The sequence below is a fragment of the Catharus ustulatus genome, chromosome 2 (assembly GCF_009819885.2).
Source record: "Catharus ustulatus isolate bCatUst1 chromosome 2, bCatUst1.pri.v2, whole genome shotgun sequence".
Lineage (NCBI taxonomy): Eukaryota > Metazoa > Chordata > Aves > Passeriformes > Turdidae > Catharus > Catharus ustulatus.
This window is the reverse complement of record NC_046222.1, coordinates 28349633-28371694: the sequence shown is the minus strand read 5'-3', so window position 1 is coordinate 28371694 and position 22062 is coordinate 28349633. Positions and strand designations below refer to the sequence as shown.

The following is a 22062-nucleotide window of genomic DNA, read 5'->3' as shown; positions in this document are numbered from 1 at the left end:
AGTGAAACTCCACAACGTCTCTGGGCAACCTGTTTCAGCGTGTAGTAACCTGCAAAGCAAAGTTTGCACTCACACTCAGGTGCAATTTCTGTGCATCAGTTTCTGCCCGTTGCCTCGTGTCCTGTGGTTTGACATCACCGCCCAGAGCCTGGCTTCATGCTCTGACTCCCCGTTTAGATAGTCATAAACACTGACTATGTCCCTTCCCGAGGCTGAGCATGCCCACGTCCCCCAGCCTTTCCCCGCTGGAGCCACGCCGACGGCGGCCTGCCCGGCCTGGCCCGGTGCTCCCCCGGTGGGCATGCTCCGCCCGCAGGCGCGGTCTCCGGGACGACGCGTGGGGCTGGCGAGGCGGCCGCTGCCGCTGCCGCTCCCGCACCACCATGGGCCCCAAGCGGTCCAAGTCCGATCGGGAGTCGCTGGTGCCCGGCCTGCCGAGCTGGGAGCCCGCGCTGGTGTCCGCCCGCCTCGAGGAGGTGAAGGCAGCCGACGAGCAGAGCCGGCGGCGCGGGGGGAAGGGGGGGAGCGGGCTGGAGGAGACTCGGGCCGCTCCCCGCCCCGGCGATCGCGGCTGCCGTGGGGCTCCACGGCGCTCCGGGGTGGCCCTAGGGAGGGCCGTGAGTGGTCCCGATGTGCGGTGGAGCCCCCTGCCCCTTTTTCCCCTGCCACCGAGCGTAGCCCTGCGGGTTTCTTTGCTCCTCCTCACCTCGACACTTTCCTTTCTGGGCTCTGGGTGCCAAGTTTCGGCTCGGAGTGAACTTTTTATAAACTGCTGAACAACGGGTTTTGATGGAGGCGCTGACACAGCATTAACTGTAGCGTTGAAAATGTGAGGCTGTAATTTTCCTGCTTGAGTGCGTGCAGCTAAAAGGCACTTTTTTCCTTTTTTCTTTTACAGTGTATGAAAATCTAAAGGCATATTTAGGTTTCCAGGTTCTGTGTAAGCAATGTAATTTTCATATATCTTGATTTACAAGACAGAATTTGGTTTCAAAATAGGGTGGTAGTTAGCAAACAATAATATTTATCTCACATGTCTTTATCTAGCACGGCTTCTGCAAGTGAGACAAATTGCTTCCGTGGCTTCCTTGTTTTCTGGATTCCTGTCGTGACTTATTTAAACAAACAAACAAACAAACAAAAACAAACAAAAAAAAAAAGAAAAAATTTGTTTTAGCTGATGTGGGTTTGTGTTTTTTTCTTTTAACATGCCAGCAGCACTAGTTAAATATGAGGAACTTCTAGTTCAGAAGGAGGCTTTTAAACTGGCTAATTGGTTTCCTGAAAAGCCATGGATGTCCAAAAGTATCTTAAATATTTACTTGTTTTTATTTTTATTTGGTAGGATCCATATAATACAAATTTAGCCAAACAAGACCACTTTTTCAATAAAAAACCAGCAGCTTAGGATGCTGTTTCCTATTTTTCCCTGGAACACAGATTTTTCAGTAGAATTCTGAAGTGCTTGTACCCTTTCTTATTTATCAATCTTGTCTTTACCCTTGGGAAGCCTTCCTGAAGCATAAGAGTGGGGCAAAGGTTCAATCTCCATTACCTGCTCTGTTCCTGGTCTTCCTCCAATGCTTACGAGCAATTAGTGATTATGTTTTTTTACAGTGGTGTTTATTGTGGTTATGGATATTGTGCAGTGAATTCACTGAACAAAGTTCTTTGTATGCTCTGCTGCCTCTACACGTCATTTCTTAAACTCAAACCATTACATTGAAGTATTTTTAAAGGTAGGAAATAAAATGCTCAAAATTTAGGAAATGTCAAAGTTGGTATTATTCTGGACCACTCACTGAGACAGATGGAAAAAATGTTGAATTTTCACTGAATGGGGCAAGAATTCTGTAGGGAAAAAGTATGTGATCACCTAATTAAAGATTATCATAATGCCTATACCCTTGTACCCATGGAGCCCTGACTTGAAGTTCCTTGTTTCCATAATTCTGGTATTGTCTAACTGCTTTCTGTTCCAGTTAAGCTAATATCACTGTCTCTGCTATGCTGTTCACAGACAGAGCCTTGGAAACTTGTGAAAAACTGTCCCTTTGAACTCAGGCTTCTGAGATGCTGGGCAGCCACTGAAATTTCCTACTGCAGGAATGTTCTTATTCAGCTCTTACAGAGATGGGCAAGAGCACGCTTGGTGCAAAAATGTCAAATGCCAGCAAATCTCAGCATGTGTGAGTCAAGATTCATCAAGTGCGGCCAAATGTGGGTGTGCGTAATGTAAATAAACATGCTTTGTAAAAGCAAATCTTTGACACAAGCACAGCTCTGCTGCCAAATTTTATTCCTTCCTCTTGAACACAGAGGGCATTGAATATCTTAATTACTTAATCACATAGGGGTTTTTATTAAAGGATAAACATGATTTTCAAAAATCAAATCTCATTCTGCAAATAGTCTAACCATACTTTCCTTCCCCCTACACGCCCTACCGCAGTCACCATATAACATACAAAGTTTAAACTCAAATATATAGAGCTCAGGAACTGAAAGAAGTCTGTAAAAGAGAGAGTTGAACAGGTTGAATTTTAGATCTCACCAGACATTGTGCACAAAACTTATTTCTTACTTGTCCTCAGTATTGTATATGAAATACCGTATGAATCTGAAATTATTTGGGAGATGACAGGAACTCCTATCAAGTAAATAAATGTCTCTCCTCATAATTCATATGTAAAGAATTTTTAAATCTTTTACTTGTATCAATTAGAAAAATATTCTTTCCCTTTACTGGAGGCAAATGGAATTTACTGGTTTTAAATTGCACCAGATAGACCAAGTGGGGAAATTTCACATTTTAATGTGTTTATGACTTGCACTATTTTATTAGTTCAATCTATGAAAAGCATTTTACCAGTGCTGTTAAGATTTTTATGGACAGGTATACTAACTAAAATATGATTTAAATGGTGTTTACTAACCAAGTAATTGCTTTTACTAAATGCACTGTGAAAACTGGCAAACATATAACTTAAAAACACATACAGAGGAAATACGGATTTTCCAGAACCTCACATTATAGTTTTTGTATATCTTTTTTGTTAGTAATGTGCTGTGCAGAGAAACATGGAGTTGCAAAGTGTATTTGCCTTCAGATATTTATCATCTATTTTGATTGGGTTCACTACAGAATTAAATTGCGAAATATAAATTAAGATTGTTAAGTAGTTTTAAACTTTGCATGTGTTAAGTTTCTAAAGGCTGATATTTGCTACGTGAAAGATGAATTCTGGGCAAATACAGCCCTTAATTGAAATAACTCATCTATTATTTGTTCTTATTAGCTGGTATAACTAAGCATAGCAGCTAGGAGCCATGTTCTGTTTTGATTTTCCATCTGTATGATTTCTCTCATTTCACTGGCATTTTAGGGAGTGAAAATTGAACTTAAATCTTGTGAAACCTTAAAAAATGTTCTGAACAGGATGACTCAGCTTTTGATTGCTATGCTTTATACTTCTTCTTCAGAGAAAAATTAACGTTCTGTTGAGTTTTGATATTCTCTCACCTGCCCATGGTGTACAGCAATAGCTTAGACTCTTAAGAACAAAAACCATTAGTAAATGTGAGTGTGTCGATCAGCCATTAATGAAAGTGGATCTGCAGATTTCCAAGCAGTGATGTCCTTCCTTAAGGCTACAAAACTCCTGATAAACATCCTTTTCGAGTAATTCCAGTTGTATTTACTGGTTTACAAGCTCCCTTGTTGTTGAAAGTAGAGTGTTAGAGTTGTTACTACTCTAATTTTTCATAAATTGCTAATATGCTTGATGCTCAGCTGTTTTAAGTTTTGAGTTTTCGAATGTTTCTTCTCAGCCCTGACAGGTAAATTTGAAATTCTGCTGTAGTGAAATGGTTGTTGTCCTAAGGGAAAAAATTCAAACAAAACAAGCACACAGCCCGCAAAAAAAAAAAAAAAAAGAAACAACCTACCAAAAAAGCAATCAAACAAAAAACAGTAAACTTCACAACATTAAATGCCACAAAAAATAAAATGACAGATACCCAGATTGTCTTGAAATGGGAAGAGGGTAAGATGGCTGCTTGATGCTTTTCTTGGCTAAAGAGATCTAGAAACTGGTACTGAAAAAATAGACAATATACCTGACTTGTTCAACTGTCTTCCCTAGAATAGCTGCCCTTTTGTGTCTAGGAAGTGAGCAGAGAAAACAAGATACGTATGAAAAGGAAGAAAAAAAAATGTGTGCTACATCTGCTTTTTTCTTCAAAGTGAATTAAAGTTAGATGTTTTCTTAACATACCTATGCTATTCCAGTACTGCTGTGATGAAGATACACAGGCTATGTGTACTGGTTTTAACAGTTGGAAAAAATCACGTTATAGAGGAACACAATGGAACCTTGAGAGCAACATTTTGAGAAGATGTGTTTGGGCAGCCATTTGCTGCTTGCATGAAGCTTCCAGAATTAGGAGCCTCTCCAAATAAGGGACATGAGGGACATAGAAGTTTCCCACACAAAGGGTTATTTCTAACACCAAGAGACTTTGGTGCATTTCAGTTCTTGACATGGCCAGGAGTTTTAAAACCAGGACAGTATCATTTGTATCAATGGTTGTCATTGGATGTTTTCCAGTGAGAGCAGTCTGACCTGCCCTTAATTTGAGTTTGTTTCAGATTGTTTAAACAGTATCAGTTGCCAATGCCACATTTTCAGCTTCAAATTTTTTTTTTTTGAATTCTCGTTTGAACCAGCGTTGTTAATTCTGTGGGATATCTACTCCCTGCATTTTGGTCTTCTTTGTGCAGTTTGTAGTGTTCATGTTAAATTCTCAATTGACACCTCCCTAGACTGTTTCCATGATTTTCCAGTAGTTATTTTTATGGTTTTTTTCTTTCCTGTTCATTAAGCTGGGAACGTCATTTGCAGTAGCCTTAGGATCACTAATCTATCCTCTTTCAGATCCTTTCTCAAGCCTTGATACTACAATAACTTTTGAAAGCATAAAATTAAGTACAGAAGCAGTTGTCTATTGAGGGAGAAAATATTTTTAAAGTAACCATATGCATTTTACTACTTTTCCTTCACATTTTTAAGTTGTGATTTTAGGTGGTGAGCTGTAGAAGCAGGATCTATTTCTTCTTTGTCCTTTCAGTGCCTTGAACATTAAGGATACTATTACAGGATCGATAATATAAAGGCAGTATTGCAAAAGTATTAGATTTTTAACCTCAGAAAATAGTCTAATCAATTAAACACCTAAAACTGTGTATTTATGCTGCATATTGACTATTGACTTCAATTTATGTTCTCAGTGTGCAGCTTTTCTGAAAAATGATCTTTAAGGGCTTCAAAACCAGTTAGTCTATAAATAGATGACATGTTATTAATGACTCTGGGAAGTCTAGGTCATTATTTACTGTGAAGATGTGTGTAGCTACTTCAGATATTTACTAGTTACTTCCAGCTTCTATTCCCAGGCATTGCACTTTTTTTTTTAGAAAAGCTGTTTTTCTTCTTCATTTAGTACTAGGGAGGTATAAGCCTTCTCTAATAATAATTGAATTTTTGTGCAGAAGACCTTGTATCGAGCTGCATATACTTCTGTAGAATTAAGTAAGGTTATAATTTCCAATACCAGTTCAGTTATCTTGTAGAGGTTCATCCCATGTATTGTATTTTAGTGTATTAGCCAATAGTTTGCCTAGCAGCTTTATCACCTTGTTTTTTTGAAGCAGAGCATTTTAGTGGGGAGAAGATTTCTTCTTGGATAACAGAAATCTGGAGTTGGATGATTTATTTCATGTCTTTTTTTTTTTTCTTTTCTTTTTTTTTTTTTGTAATACTCACTTTGCACAAGCAAGACCTAGCCTAATGTTTTGCTTTGGTGATTTGTCACAGGCTGCTGAGAAGGTGGGCACCACAGTGGAAAACTCTCTTCTCTTAGAAAGGCTTTTAGTACTTTTGTGAAGGAGGATCTCATTACTCAACCAAAACTCTGAAATGCCTGGAAATTATTATATGGGCTAGAAGATAAGAATTTGGAGAATCTGAGGAGGGAGAAAGCCTGAAGTGGAATCAGATAATGAAACTGGAGGCTAGATGAACAAGGAGACAGAGGACAAGAGCTGGGGAGCAAGTCATAGGTGAGGGAAACATTAAGACAAGTGGTGTAACTCAGATGAGGAACAAAGAGTGGAAAAGGAAGGAGGCATTAACTAGGAACAGTTGTGACCAAGGGGTGGAAAAATCAAGAAGATAAAGATAAGGAAGACAAGTTCCACAGACATTGTTGTTGCAATGATATTAATCAGTGCTAAGCAGGTTTAATTTGTGGGCAGCAAGCTATCAGCATGTTTTAAGGAACTAAAGAAGGCATAAGGCAAGATTTTAGAACTTGCTGATAAGTATTTTTTAATATATCTGAAGAGCTACAGGAAGTTGGGGGAGTAAGCTCTGTATTGATGCTGGACTACGCTTACCTTAGGATCCTAAGTAGAACCTGACATTCCTGATTCTTGCTTCTCTTGTGCTGTCAGCATCTCTCTGTGAGACTTACTGGACTTTGTTTCCCTCTCTTGGTCATCCTCACTGAAGTGGGCAGTGTAGTGATAACAATTGCTTATTTGATTCATGCCACAGGTAGATGGTTATTCCAAAGATTCTGTGTCTGCTGATCAGCACTGGGAACACCAGGATACTGCCACATGAGAGCATTTCAATCTCAGTTCTGAGAGCCTAGAAAGTTATGCACTTCCACACAAGCATGGGCGTCTAAATACTTCCTGTTCAAAGAATAATGAAGTTTTACTGTCCAACTCTTGGCAGGTATACAGTGATAGCTTTAATCCAGATTAGCTGCAACTCCTTTGCATGTTGATAATACTGGAATACCTAGAGCTCTTTCACAGTGTTGTGCACCAGTCTTGCAGCTGTAGGCAGAGAGACTTAAAAGAGCAAAAGGAAATTCAGTGTACTTGGTGCAGTCCCCACTACTGCTGCCACTTCCCTAATGAGCAGTGTCTGCTGCCCCAGTGCTGCTGGACACTCCTGGAGCATCAGTGATATGCTTGATCTCTCTAGCACTTTATAATTTTAAAAACTTGAAGTTTATTTTGTGCTGCATGATGTGGAGCTATAGGCACCCTTTTGGATTAGTTATCTGATCTGTAGCTACTTGCAGTTTCACTAAATGACCCGGGTGATCTTTACATCTTTTTTGTTTTTCTGAATATTCTGTGGTGAGAAAGATGGGGCATACTCATGTGATGTTATCCTTTCTTACCTTGTTTGACAAACTGTTTCCCGCCATGCAAGCATGCACTGTTTTGAAACTTAAGAACTGTGGCTTTCTCCCATCCCAAGCCGTCAGTTTCTCAAATTTCAGACATTTAGGTAGATTTTTACCAACTAAGAAAAGGAACAAATGAAGAAGGGTACTGTAAAACTGGAAGAAGGTGCTTCTCTTACCATCTGAGTCTTTTTCTTAGAATGGTCCTTTTCCTCACTTTCCCATAACTCAGCCCAGGTTTTGTTCCTATTCCACAAGGACTTAATATGTAATTAAAATATATGAAAATATTCAATATCCTGAAGTTACCACCCTATCTTAAATCTCTTAAAATCTTTCCTTACTATGGACTGTGACTCTGCTTAGCCTGGTCCTGGTTAATGTGACTGTCTTGGGACTGCCTTGATCTGAATCCCTTTCCATGTTTACCTTTATGCAGCTGCACTGGTAACCTTGCAGTTTCCACATGCAGATATTAATTGAAAAAAAAATTTTTTGGTGATTCCTGTGCATCACAACCGTTAAAAATGCTCCTAGATCAACCACCAGTTATGCTGATAAAGAATACTCTAGAGTGAGATGTAGATGTGCTGGAGATAGCGACTCACTCTGTGGAAGGGATTCCAGTAGGAATGTGAAAAAAAGTAACCGATAAAAGTTGCTTAAACTACATAATTTTTAAGCTTTTGTGGATGAACATCACTAAATAAAGTGTTGCAGTCTTCTCTTGTTCTGCATTTTTCTAGAGCTGAAAACATTTTTTACATTACAATGATGTGTATGCTAGTGCAAATGTTTGAAAACTTGGTAGTGTTTTTAAGTTACCAGTATTGTAGTGTACAACTTACCATTGGTAAGTAATTTTACTTGATTAATAAAATTTAGTGAAACCATGCATGAGCCATGCTATGCATAAATATACTATCGTAAAACATCTTAAAAATAATGCTGCGATGTACAGAAAATAGTATCTGGGCATTATCTAATTCACAGAATAAGGGAGCTGAAAATTTAAAAAAAATTGTTAATTTTTTTCTACATCGAATAATCACAATAAAATATATATACTCAAAATTCACTTCTTGTTTGCTACCTGAACTGTCAAATCTACAAATTCCATTTAAAAGTTAGTACATCTTTGTGAGATGTTAATGCATCATTTGCCTGTGAAAAGGTTTAAGGCTGTTAGTAGGCATTTATGTTTTCCATAGCATAATGCTGCCACCTGATGGCAGAAAGAATTGGAAGAAAGTAGTAGGGGCCTTTTCAGATTTCATGCAATTTCAGTGTGATTAATACAGTGATGTTTAATATGTCTTAAAGTGATGTAAAGGCATGTATACAAGATTACTCTTTGAAACTGCAGAGAACAACTTTTGTTGGTATGAGTTTTAATACCTGAAATGATTTGTTTTGGAATGTAGGATTCCTGGAAGCCTAACATCACTTTCATTATTGGGACCAAGATTGAGGATGAAATCCACACCCAGGCCCTGGCTGTTGCTGTGCAGGTGCCATTGCGAAAGCTCTTCAGTGCGATAACGCGTGAAGACATTTACAGACAGGTATTCCAAGAAAGAAACTTTTAATAATTAACCAAACCGTAGATGCCACTTCTAGATCCTGCCTTCTTTGGCGTATGGTAATAATAAACTACTCTGTGGAAGTTTCAAAAATTACGCTAATTCATAGAATCATTAAGGTTGAGAAAGACCTTTAAGATCATTGAGTCCAACCTTTGAACACCACTTCATCAACTAAAACACATCTCTAAGAGCCACATCCAGTTGTTTATTGAACACTTGCAGGGTCTGGGACTCTACCACCTCCCAGGCATTGTCATTCTAATGCCTGACAACCCTTTCTGTGAAAAAATTTTTCGTGATGCCCAGCATGAACCTGTCCTTGCACAGCTTGAGGCCATTTTCTCTCGTCTTGTCACTTGTTGCCTGCGAGATGAAGCTGATTGCCACCTTTCTACAACCTCCTTTCAGGGTGTTGTAAAGACTGATAAGGTCTCCCCTAAAAAATTGATTTTTCCACACTAAACAGCCCCAGATCCCTCATCCACTCCTCACAGGACTTACTATGGTATAAGCTACTCTGCTCACTGTAAATGAAGTTTGTTACAGACTTTTCTTCAAGGTGCTGATCAAAAAAACTCCCTCCCTAAAGGTACAGGGTTGCTATATGATTCGTCATTGTCTTGGAGTGTGATTGTAGTGTTTGCAAAAGGGAATAATGAGTAAAGTACTTTGGGTGAACGTATAATCTTCTCACAGTTGAATGCTTTATTTACTTGCAGATCGCAGAATCTGGGGGTCAAAAGGGAAAAAAGGCTAAGGATGCACCTATGTACTATGAGGTAGGTTAAAACATTTATTGCAGTGTCAGTGCTCTTTTACACTGAAGTGTGTAGAGCCATGTGGTTCTGTTATACATTCTTAAGCAAATGCAAATTTGTTGGATCTATCTGGTAAAAACATTCTATCACCTAGATACTTAAACTGCTTTGTTTTGTGATACCAGCAATGTTCTGTTGAACTGCTGATTAAGTGATGATCAAAACGTTTTCAGGCATATGAGTTTCATTATTAAAGGATATGTTACGAAGGCATATTTTGATGGTGATGTCTCAAATTACAGAAAACCTGTCAGATTCTTCTGTCTCAGATGTTCTTAATAATTTAAAAACTTAAACTTTCACTTATGGGTATGCAGTCCCCTATATGAAACGCTATTCTGTGTGCTAGTACTGTTATAATCTCAGTTTGATGTAAACTGATTCATCTAGTGGGCTACATCAACTGGGTTTGGAATCATGCACAGTACAAAGAGTACTTCCTCCAACCCTGTTAATGTTTTACTTACAGCTTCTGAGAGGCGATAAAATCCTGTTATTAATTAGAAGATTGTGTAAAATTTTCTCAGGTAGAGTTTTACGGTCCTTCCAGACCTGGAGTGTAAAGAATTTTGGATCCCTCTAAGAAGGCTTTGTTTGTGTTTTATTTCTGCAATGACTAATAAATTTTTTATGTGTCTCAGGTTTTGGTGGACTTTGTAACAGTACTTTTTAGCTGTGGTCTGTTTTTCAGTAATGCCAGGCTAGTATCTGAACAAATCCCTTTGGAATTATTTACCACTGACAGGACTGTGAATTTTATGCAATCAACCCTCTTTATTTAGGACTAGCCTCCCAGGCAAACTCACCCTTATATTACCTGGTATGTAAAACTTCTTCAGACCTACTTGACAGAAAAATATTTAAGTCTAGCTCTAAGCAGAAGCTTTGTATGATGCCTGTATTTAATTACTAAGAGCAATTTTCCTTGTGAAGCAGGCACTTATGAATTTCCAGTTGTCAGTGCTGAGTTTCATTAGCTACTTACTTTACTCCTCAAAGGCATTTTTTTCCTCCTCTCCTTTAACACAGAATATAAAATGCCTGTTCTGACCTTTTGCTTGGACTCAGTTTCCGTTCAGACTGTAGCAAGTTAAAAGATCGATCATGTTGCCGCAGCATTAAGATCCCACCTCTCTGGGCAGAGTTTGCTCCTGAACATTCACACACATTGCATGTGCAATTTGAGCAGTCACAGCTTTCACTGCTTCCACTAGTAAAAATACGCAAATAAAAGTTTGGCACACAACACAGAGTTGTGAAAAGTTCTTCTGAGAGGAGCATTTCTGTCATTACCACATACAGTTCTCTGTGGCAGGATTCAACATGCTGCTATTTCCACACGTTTCCATGTTTATTTTTAGAGGCACTGTGAGATTCCTGACATTTAATGGTCTTTGAACATATGACATGTAGATATGTGTGAATATGGGACTAATGATGTGCATGGTAATGTGGATATTATTGGTATTAATAGTAATATTATTACCCATGCCATTGGTCTTACACTTTGCATCCACTGGTTTTAATAAATTCCAGTGCAGCAGTCTGCAGTGCCTAGAGTCAAGGACCTTTAATATATGGTTCATGATACAATGCAGGCTAATTATATATCTTATTAAAATAATTCCTACTGTCTGCTCTAAGTTATTCCCCTTCAGGGTTTCTATAATTTTATTGTTTTGTATCTCATATTACTCTTATTGTACAAAGTGGAGAGGCTCAGGGCAGGGTTTATAAATATGTATCTAAAAGATTTCCAAATCCAGGAGAATTAGGTGTCTAACTCCTTTTCTGACTCTTACATGACTTGATGGGGGTAGGAGTCTTGCTAGGTAATTTTGTACTAATTCCAGCAGTTAATTGAATGATGATCAGCTGATATTCTCATAAAGATGCTGAGGAATTTATTTTTCCCTTATATATTGTTACAAATGAGAAACAAGAAGTCTCAATATTCAGCAAAATTTAGATTGCTTTATTTTATATAGACAGAGCAAACAGCACTGGGGAGACATGAGGGGTCACTGCTCACTCCATGCTCTGTCGAACCTTGGTTTCCAGCCTCTTCTTATATAGTATGGTCTCTTGTTGTAATCAATAATTCTGGGTTTTTTGCTGTCACAATTTTACCAGGCAAGCAGTGGTGGTGGAATAAACATCTGTAAAGTCTCTGGGCAATAGTCCATCAGGTCTTGGTAGATAAAACCAGCAGAAATCGGGAAGTTCTGGTCTTTGTAGATAGGCAGTCATTGATAAAACAAAGGCAGGAAGTCTGATTTTGCAAAATCTATTGAACTATCGGAAAGTCTGATTTTGCAAGCTGGTAGTAGATACAACTTATTTAGAAAACATAATATTCATAACAGGGGGATTTAAATGATGATTTAATCATATATTTTCCTCTATCTCGTGTCCATGCTTCATTTCAGTCCTTAGTATTCTGGTTTTACAAACCCCAATACTTTTATGATTAACATGAATCTTTTATCAATTATTACATATATGAAAGGGAAAATGTTATGCCTCCTGTAATATATCAACATATTTCATAATTTATCATGTACAATTTTTCTAACAAGGCCTACAACTAAAAATATATGTATTTTATCAGCAAGGTGTGTATTTTTTACTGTTTCCACACCTGTTTGTTGGGTCAGTTTTCTGTTAAGGTTAATAACATCGTGTCTAATTAATTTTGCTACTACAAAATATGTTAGTGTTGTGAAAGTCTGATTATTGAGAGATGCCTCTGCCCAAATTAAGGTGCAAACAGGACCATGTGCTGAAGTTCATGGTACAGAATTTATTTTACAATGAATTAGAAACAGAAGAGAGAAGGGAGAGAGGGAGAGAGTTCAAGTAGAAAATAACACCACCCATGGATCCAGCAGCTCCCTTCTAGTCCCTCTGCACTCTAGGCTTTTTGGTGGTGGGGATACTTTTCATTATCTCTACACTTTAGCTAACAAAGGAATTAATGCTTATTGCAACACAGTTCTCTTATGCTATTGGTTAAATGATTAGCTCACCTCTGCATGTTAGTCTGCATGCTCAGTCTTTCCCTTCAGTCGGTGGGTCTCTGGGATCAGTGTTCACAACCTTCCCATGCCAGAATCACCTTTTATCCAGTTGCAGCTTATTTTAGCACAGCTGCTGAGTTGGCTTTCCTTGTGGCTCACAGATTCTCCATTTGTGTCCATTATTAGTGATACATTTTTTCCCTAGCCTCCCCCTAGGCCTGAGATAACACCTGGACAATAGCATCACCTTTATCTTATGTTGTCTATGCTTCAAGTTTCAGGTATCCAGAGGAATATTACAGTGGGCCTTTGGTGGCCACAGATGCCATCTCTCCCAAACCTTGGGATCTTTGTTTGACTGGTGATATGACAGTTGCTTCTTTATGTTTTGCCACAGTGGGAATTTTTGTCCAGATATGTTACCCAGGATGTGCTAGCCAGATCTTGCCTCCACCAGGTCTGGAGTTAATACCATCCTGTCATTCCTTTCTGTGTTAATCTCGTGGCAAAATCCTTCTTTGGGCTTAACAGTGTTTGAGACAGATAACTGCAGTCTTTAAGTACTTACAAATGTTCTAGTTTCCAAACTTCGAATTTTGAAAATCTGTTCAAGCCTAAACTTTCCACACTAGAATTGTCCATGAGTCTGGCTTTTGGTTTTTGTTTTGGTTTTTTTTTCCCCTGCTTCCCCCTTGAAACTTCTGGTGAGATTGAGTTCAGGGGCTGTGTGGATTAAAGGATCTTTTTTCTTTAGTTCCTTGTAAAAGTTATTTTCCAGTTTTGTTGGACTTACTGGGGCAGCAAACAGAAAGTTGCCTTTATGTTACCTGGGAATCATGTCCTATACTAATAAGGAAACAAACTGAAGCTGTGATGTAGTACCATGGTGATTAAAGCAGATGGAGCTTCATGTGGCCCCTTCACATAAGATGACTGGAGGAAGACGGATAGTGTTGCTGGAAATGAACAGCTGAATAAAGGTCATGGCCATGAGAGAGTGATAGAGGGGGAGAGATGTGGAAGAGTTTTGTGGTTCTGTCAGATAAGCTGAGATGCTTGGGAAAAAGGTTAATGGAAGGATGAAAAAGGCACAACTGGCAGAGATGAGAGCAGTTGTGTTTGGTTGTGGATTCCAAAATGTTGCCTTCATATCCTTGTGCTTCAGAAGCCAGCAAAACTAAAATCTTGTAAAAGAAACATCTTTCTATGCTGCTCTGACTCATCTCTGGGACAAGTCATCCTGTGCAGCCAAAAAGGTATAATTAAAAATATTAATCTTTATTCCACTACCAGACAATAATTAATGTATTGTTTCTCCTAGCAAAGTTCCTGCTATAATTGCCAAACTGAAAAATATTATCAGATCAGATACCAAATCCAAATTGTGTCCCATTCTCATCCTGGAGTTCCGTGAGACTGGAGCAGCATAAATCAGTTGTAAATAAGTTTTTCTCAGCTATTAATCACCAGGTTGACACCTAACTCTGCTGGCATCTCCTGCATTTTCAGGATGGGAGGCAGCATGAGCAGTGTTCAGTGCATTCCAGTATTCCTACCTAGACTTAGGATTCCATGAGGACAATTATAGATCAATACAAGTTAGAAAAGATCCTGAGCATGGCAGAATTTTATATATACATATATATGTGTGTGTGTGTGTGTGTGTGTGTGTATGTGTATGTGTATATGTGTAATTATTATTTATATATGTCTATATAAATTTCTGTATATAGCTCTTCCATAATTTGCAGGAGGTAGGAGGAGGAGGAGTGATTGGAGAAGGCATTCATACTAGAAAGGAAAAGGTAAATGGAAGATAAATGGATTACCTAGGCTTTGGACCTCAGATGTAGTGGAAGTGTTTGGTGCAGTTGAAAGTTTCCAGCAAATTTTGTTTGTTTTTTTAAACCTATGACCTGCGTAGGTTTAAATGATGCCAACACAATGATGCCTTTTTTCTCCTCTTTTTCTTTCCTTCTTATTCAAGACCACAGAGCTCAGGGAATTCTGATTTTCACTGTGTCATATTTTCTGTTTCAAATAGAAATGCAGCCTTGCCATACAAAGCTATTACCTTTGTGAAAAGGTCTCCTTATTTTTTTTTCTTTAAGAGCACAAAATAGAATTGGTAATTATTTTCCCCTCCTTTTATTTATTGTCTTTTGAATCCTTTTCTAGGACATTAAGGAAATAGCATCTCCTTTGTTGTTCTGCAATGATCAGCATTACATTGCCAGTATATACAGTAATTTCATGAATACAAACCACACCGTTTTGACTAAAATTTTGCTCCCACACCGGAAATGTGGCTAACATTCAGGAGTGGCTAATATGTGAATAAGTTCCTGACATTTTCAACCCCAGAAGTGGAAACCAAGGTGCCGAGTCGAGCAAACTGCCAGCAAAAGCCGGCATTTCGCGATTGTTACAAATTGTTACTCTGTTGAGCTGCGGGTGGAGCTGGCTCCCTGCAGGCAGCACAGGGCGGGGAGAGGCGGGAGAGCTCCCTCCTTCCCTCCTCTCCCGCAGCCCGGGGGAAAGACGGGGGGACCCCCTGCTGCCATCCCTGTGGCCTGGGGGGAAGGCGGGGGCTCCGTGCTGCCATCCCCACAGCCCGTGGGGTAAGCGGGGGGCTCCTGCCCCCACTTGCTGTGGCAGGAGCAGGCAGGCTCCGTCCACGCCTGCCGCTGCCGCTGCGGCAGGAGCGGGCAGGCTCCATCCCCGCCCGTCGCCGTGGCCACGGGAGCAGGGGGGCTCTGTGCCAGCAGCCTCCATCCCTACCTACCACCACGGGGCAGGGCCGGACCAGGGTGAGCGAGTCCAGTGGCAGCGGCGGCCGGCCCCAAGCGGCCCCGCTGAGCGACACCACCGAGCTGGGCCCCCCAGCCCCATCGGCAGCACCGAACGGGATGAGCCTGCACAGCCTTAGCCGAGCCAGTGAACCCCCCACCATGCCGCGATTCTGTTACTATTTGGCAACTTTGTTGCACGCGAGTCCTCGCTGCGAACGACAGAGCGGCTTATACTCAGGTGCGGCTTATTTATGGACAAAGAACGAAATGTTTACCAGCACTCAGAGATGCGGCTTATAGTCCGTGCGGCTTGTATTTGTGAAATTACTGTACATTATTATAATTTCAATTTTTTAAGTGTTAGTATGATATTTTATTTGCTGTAATACTGCCCTTGTTCTCCAAGAGTTGGTTAAAGTCAATACTTGGAGTCCAAAGAGTTCCTCAGCTACCTGTTTTTAATACTTTGATTTTATTGTCCAGGTCTACTGATTTTTGGTATTCCTAGCTTTAAAAGCTGCCTTTTTGCAATCTTCCATTGATGCTGTTGTAAACAATTGCTTTTAATGAAATGAGACAACCATATTATCTGTGGGGTTTTTCTGAATATAAAGCAGAATAATTAGCCCTACTTTTCTTGCATCTATATTCACCCTTTTATTGTTTCAATTTAATACCAATGCCATGTTAATTTTTTTTTTCTCTGATACAGTTAAAAAATAAACTCATTCTTATCTCTACTGGCACCTCGTCTCTTTTTATTTTTTTCCTTTCTTCATTGAACTTGAAATAATGAGGACTTTTAAATTACACTATCCAGGATCTTGTAAGCCCACCTGGTTTATGTGAATTATTTCTGATACATGTGATGAGCAAGCAAACATTAGATTTCAAATCACATGCTGGAACTGTAAATATGTAAACAAAAGATACAATAATTTCACGAATACAAGCCGCACTGAGCATAAGCCGCATCTCTGGGTGTTGGCAAATATTTCGTTCTTTGTCCATAAATAAGCCGCACCTGAGTGTAAGCCGTTCTGTCATTTGCAGCGAGGACCCGCGTGCAACAAAGTTGCCAAATAGTAACAGAACCGCGGCAGGGCGGGGTTTACTGACTCAGCTCGGGCTGTGCAGGCTCAGCCCGCTCGGGGCTGCCGACAGGGCCGGGTGGCGCAGCCCGGCACTGCCGCTCAGCGGGGCCGCTCGGGGCCAACCGCCGCTGCCACTGGGCTCGGTCACCACGGCCCGGCGCTGCCCCGTGGTGGCAGGCAGGGACAGAGCCCGGCCCCCGCTCCCGCGGCGGCGGGTGGGGACGGAGCACCCCGCCGCCTCCCCGGGCTGCGGCAATGGCGGCGCGGGGCCCCCACCGCTTCCCCGGGCCGCGGCAATGGCAGTGCGGGGCCCCCGCCACCTCCCCGGGCCGTGGCAATGGCGGCGCGGGGCCCCCCCGTCTCTCCCCCGGGCTGCGGCAAAGGAGGGAAGGAGAGAGCTCTCCTGCCTCTCTCCCCGCCCCCCGTGCTGCCTGCAGGGAGCCAGGCTCCACCTGCGGTGCAACAGAGTAACAATTTGTAACAATCGCTAAATGCCGGCTTTGCAGCTGCTCGGCTCGGCACTCTGGCTGGCACTTCTGAGGTTGTAAATGTCAGAAAATTATTCACATATTAGCCGCTCCTGAGTATTAGCCGCATTTCCAGTTTGGGAGCCAAATCTTAGTCAAAATGGTGCAGTTTGTATTAGTGAAATTACTGTAATATAAAATTTTGACTACAAATCATTCCACTTTTTGTCATCATGGTGAACACAGGCTCTGTTCTACTGTTCCAGATCTACATGGCAGATTGTTTTCATACTAAACCTCACTTTATTTTGCCTACTTGCGAAGAGGGAAGCAGTGTCAGCTTAGAAATCTCAAACCTCTGGATGGATAAATCTGTTCAGAAGCTCCAGGCTTACTGCTAAGATACGTAACAGCCAGCCCTTATCACCAGGCATACTGAGACATCAACTAGTTGTACAGTTTCAGTAAACAAACCAAGGAGATCCCCAAACTAGATCCTTCTATTGCCAAGCATAATATGCATAGTTTTGCCATTAAAATCCAGTTCAGTTGAGTGCTTGCATTTAAATCTTAATTAGCTCATGTTTTGTACAGCTCATTTAAAGAACTAAAAGATAATTGATTAGAAATAGAATTTTAGAATCTTATTTTTAAAAAATTGTTATTCATACATGTTTGGGGTTTTTTCTTTGACTTTGTTGTTATAGTTGTTGTTGTTTTTCCCCCTAAGATTGTGATGCCATTATCTTTGAGAAATTGCATAATGTTCACAGTACTTCTTACCTTAATAGACAATTGACTGTAGCAGATACAGGAGAATCCTTGAGTTTTCTAGTTGTACATGAAAGTGATTCCTCTTCTGGCACTTCCAACACAAAATATATAACCAAGATATTAAGAACTTCTTTAGGATGGTAAAACATTACAATTAAGAACTCCAGGTCACAAAAAAAGTGGAATAAATTTAGCCAGGAAGCAGAGGATGTAAAGCATTTTTCAAGCATTCCTGTGAATTTATGCTTTGCTAGAAATATGTAGAGTGTAGACTTATGAAGTAAGGGTTGCTGCTGGTTATTTGAAGTATTGATCACATTATGATGTAGAGAGCAGGTGCACTTTAGATTTGAACTGAGTGTGTGTTTCCTGGGAGAGATGCTCCTACTGTATTATGAAATGTTATATATGTTGTATATATTTGTATATTGTATTATGTATATTATTACATGTAATTATACTTAGATAATAGATATATTTTAAATATGTGGTTTTAAATGTGTATGTATGTGTATAATTATTCAAAACTACCTTCTACCCCCAATGGCATGATTTTAATTTTAAAAAAGTTAAGAATAAATGTTCTCTTTCTAGATATCTTTCATATCCTCTCTTCAGTAGGTCTTAAGTACATTATACCTTTCTATTACCTTATATCACTCTCTTGTCTATGTCCCTTTTTTAGACTCTCATCATTGTGTCTAACACTATCTTCATATAAATAAATAAATAAATAAAGGAGGGTAGTACTAGGGACATGGAGAATGCATTTATTTGTGTTCATTATAGTAAATTCCTAGGGTTGAAAAATAAAAAATGTTTGGTTTAGCTTGATGTGAAAGGGGACTTTTAATGACAGAGACTTATGGGAAGGAATATTTTCACCCAAGTACAAGCTCAGAAGAGTTGTCTGGCACTGGGAGAAGAGCAAACTCAGTAGTAGCCAGGATATGGGGTACTCAAGAAAAAGGTTTCAAACATAATGTTAGTCAGCAGTGTTTTTAAGAAAGCCTTTCTATTTCTTGTGGAAACATATAATCAAAGCTTAAGTGTATAGTGCATAGTAAGGACAGGTGTATAGATTTTGACACAATGCTATAACAAAGTTATGGTCAAGATTAGACCTTCTCAAAAGTAAAGATAGCCCTATCAAAACCAAACCTTCCCACTCTATATACGCATGTAAATATAATTCTATTCTTAATGCAAATGAGAAAGATTTTCTTTTCATTACAATGGAACAAAATTAATTTTAGAAGTTGGTGTAAAATGTAACAGCTCAGGAGCCAAAATTTATCTAGTGTCATTGTTTTTATGAGAAGGTTTGACACTAGAAACAACTTTGCCAGCCATGCTGAACATTTAAGATAGGAAGACTTAATTTTATTTTTCATTCCAGTACAAAATAAATTTCATACTGCATTCTTAAATGTCATAATAAAATGGAGCTGTTCTCCAGTCAGCCTTCGTCAAGTGGTATTGCGTGGATGCAGATGAAGAGAATTTTATTGCAGAAGGATTTGGCCCTTACATTGTGTGGATACATTGAAGTTTAATGTGTACACTTGGGAATTGTTGTGAAATGAATATGCCTTTTAGGGAGGTACTGCTTTCAGGAAAAGTTAAGGGACTTTAAATCCTTTTGTGGGCACTATCTATTAATCTGTTTTCAGCTCTTTTCTATCTGTTACCAAGTTCCTACCAGTTTATAGTACAGAATATAGGATGTTATATAAATGGTCCACTAAATGAGGTGGTGTATTTACCTGAGATATTTAGTGTCTTAACTTCTGAGGAGATAATACTGCCTACTGGTTCTCAGTATTTAGGTCAATCTACTTAAAAGGCTGTTAGGGAAAGAATTTGTTAATTTAGGTTTTGCATGTCTTTGCATCAGCCTTTGCCATTGTCAGAACATCTGATGCCACTGCACGATGAAGTGGCCTGTGTAGTCCTTTAAGTTATCAAACTGTATGCCTTCCATTTGTTTTTAATTATTCCATGAGAGGAAAACATTGTTGCTATGAACTAAGCAGTTCTCTAAATTGTAGCTGTTCACAGTCAGTTCAAGTGTCTCCAGTTGAGCATCCCTTCCAGGAACAATGTGTCATGTTAAGAAGTACCAGCATTTCTAAATATTAAAATTGCGGGGGACAGTCTTGAACTTGAGCAGGAAAACAGTCTGTGTTTTCTAATTAAGTTTCCTAAAACCTGAGAGGTCAGGTTCTATTATTTACATGAGGCAATTGACAGGCACATCTTCAAGTTTCATTTCAGAATAGTGACTCTTCATAGTCCTAAAGCTAGGATTTCAGAAACATGCATTATTATTTTATTACTGTTAGTTGTAATTATTTGACCTGAGACCATTCATAATGCTCAAATTGTTACCAATTTATTTTCTAGGAAAGACAATTGATAACCCTTTGAAATTCATCTACCTATTTAAAATCTGCTTTAGAGTACTGGTAAAACTTCGGGTTTGCTTCACAGATTACAACAGGTCCAACATACATGCAAGTTGGTATCAAATTTCTGCTTTTTCTATGCAGATTTTGTTGAGATCTCTGTGTAACTAGAGGAAACAGCAATTATGTCTGTGAGAATGTCATCCTTGAAGTGTTAGAGGGACTCTGAAGTAACCAAAAGCAATGCTGTCTTCTGGGATTTTGTCTTCAGAGTTTTTGGGGGACTATAATAGATTCATTAAGGATATTAAAATCTATGACTTTTTTCTCAAGTACAGCAACTAATCACACAATCCTTTGTCACCAAATTAAAAAAAAAAAAAAACCAAACAAAAAATCCCAACATCTCTAAGCCCTGCTGCAAAGCTGGACCAGCCAAGATGGAAAGATCCTGCCCAGTTTTGTGGTGCCAAGTCTACAAGGCCATTGGAACTACCTGGCCCAAATATTCTAACATGGCTTAGAAAACTCTGTCAAGATGTAGCTGGATGGGTTCTGCCAGCATATGGTTTGATAAGGCAATTTTGTTTCTTAATCTTTTTGTTCTACCTCTCATTTGGTTCTCTTCCTAGCCAGATGCAATGTTAGAGAAGCGTGGCTAAATCTTTTAGCAGTGTGGTGTGCATTGTGTGGATTCACTTGGCTGAAATTGCTGGAGACAATTTACTTCTCAGAAGCTTAAAATATTCTGTGCCATAATGGAAAGATTTGCTGGGCAGATTCATCCCACTGAAATGTAAACATTTCAGTATTTGATCATAGTAATATATCCCTTCATCTGAGCACATATCACAACAAACTGGCTTGTCCTCTTTTTCTGAAAGGGTCTGGGTTATGTAGAGGTTCTTCTGAAATCCCTTAAATGCTGTTTCAACTATTGCCCCCCAATCAGTGTTAAAAGAAATCAGATATATGAAAGGTCACGTGACAAAACCTTCCCTGTGCTTAGACCTCCTTCCTAAGATAGCAGTACTAATGCCTGATCTTTCCAAACACTGGATGTTTGTATCCCTTAAAGTAGTTTGGTTTTCACAGCAGCTAATGGTCAGGGAGCCATAGGAGGTGCACATCCCAGATGGTGAGACCTCCTGTATGAGCTCTCTAATAAAGCTCTCCTTACTTTTATGTAATGTATTTTCTCATTTTTACTGAAATTAGGCTATTCGCCATTTCTGTTTTTCTTAAAACATTATTTAAGTACTTGACAAAACACTGTACATGTGCGTTAGAAAATTGTCACAGAGCATCCCTGAGATTAAATCAGTTAAAATAACCCCTCAGGTTGCATATTTTCTGCAGAAAGAGGTTTAGAGAACAGGCTTTCTTACAATGGATAATTCTAATAGGTTTCTGCACACCAGATCAAGCTGTGTTGTGTTTTGGCAAAAAACAGACTCACTCATATGAGTGACAAGTTATTTTTCTAGAGCACAAGCAGCCATTTGCTTCTGCTTTGAGAAATATTCTCACAATAGAGAAGAAGATATTTAGCACTAGAACAGCATTCGTATTTGCTCAGTATTGCTTCGTTTTAGTAGGTTTAGTTGAAAAGGACTCCGTAGGGTACAAGGAGTCATCAAATCCACTTTACTTATTTTCACCCTCTGGAACACATATTCAATGATTAACAAGGATGACTCATTTGGCTTGTCTTATGTTTTACAGTCTACCTTGTGAATACATAAGCATTATATGGAGCTCTGCTCAGATATGCAATTGATTTACTGATTTATGTGAGTCCTTAAGCTCTCTTTGAACTGTGAGTCATTAATTCACT

At 39.4% G+C, this 22062-nt stretch overlaps 1 protein-coding gene across 1 annotated transcript in view; it reads left to right on the top strand.

The window, feature by feature from the left end:
- The first annotated feature begins 346 nt into the window (after positions 1-346).
- The window catches only part of SPAG17 (sperm associated antigen 17), a 104233-nt gene continuing 82517 nt past the window's right edge, over positions 347-22062 (top strand). Inside the window, 3 exon segments of the mRNA XM_042779028.1 lie at positions 347-476; positions 8691-8831; positions 9572-9631. Coding sequence (XP_042634962.1) covers positions 384-476; positions 8691-8831; positions 9572-9631 — 294 coding nt within the window. The 5' untranslated portion in view covers positions 347-383.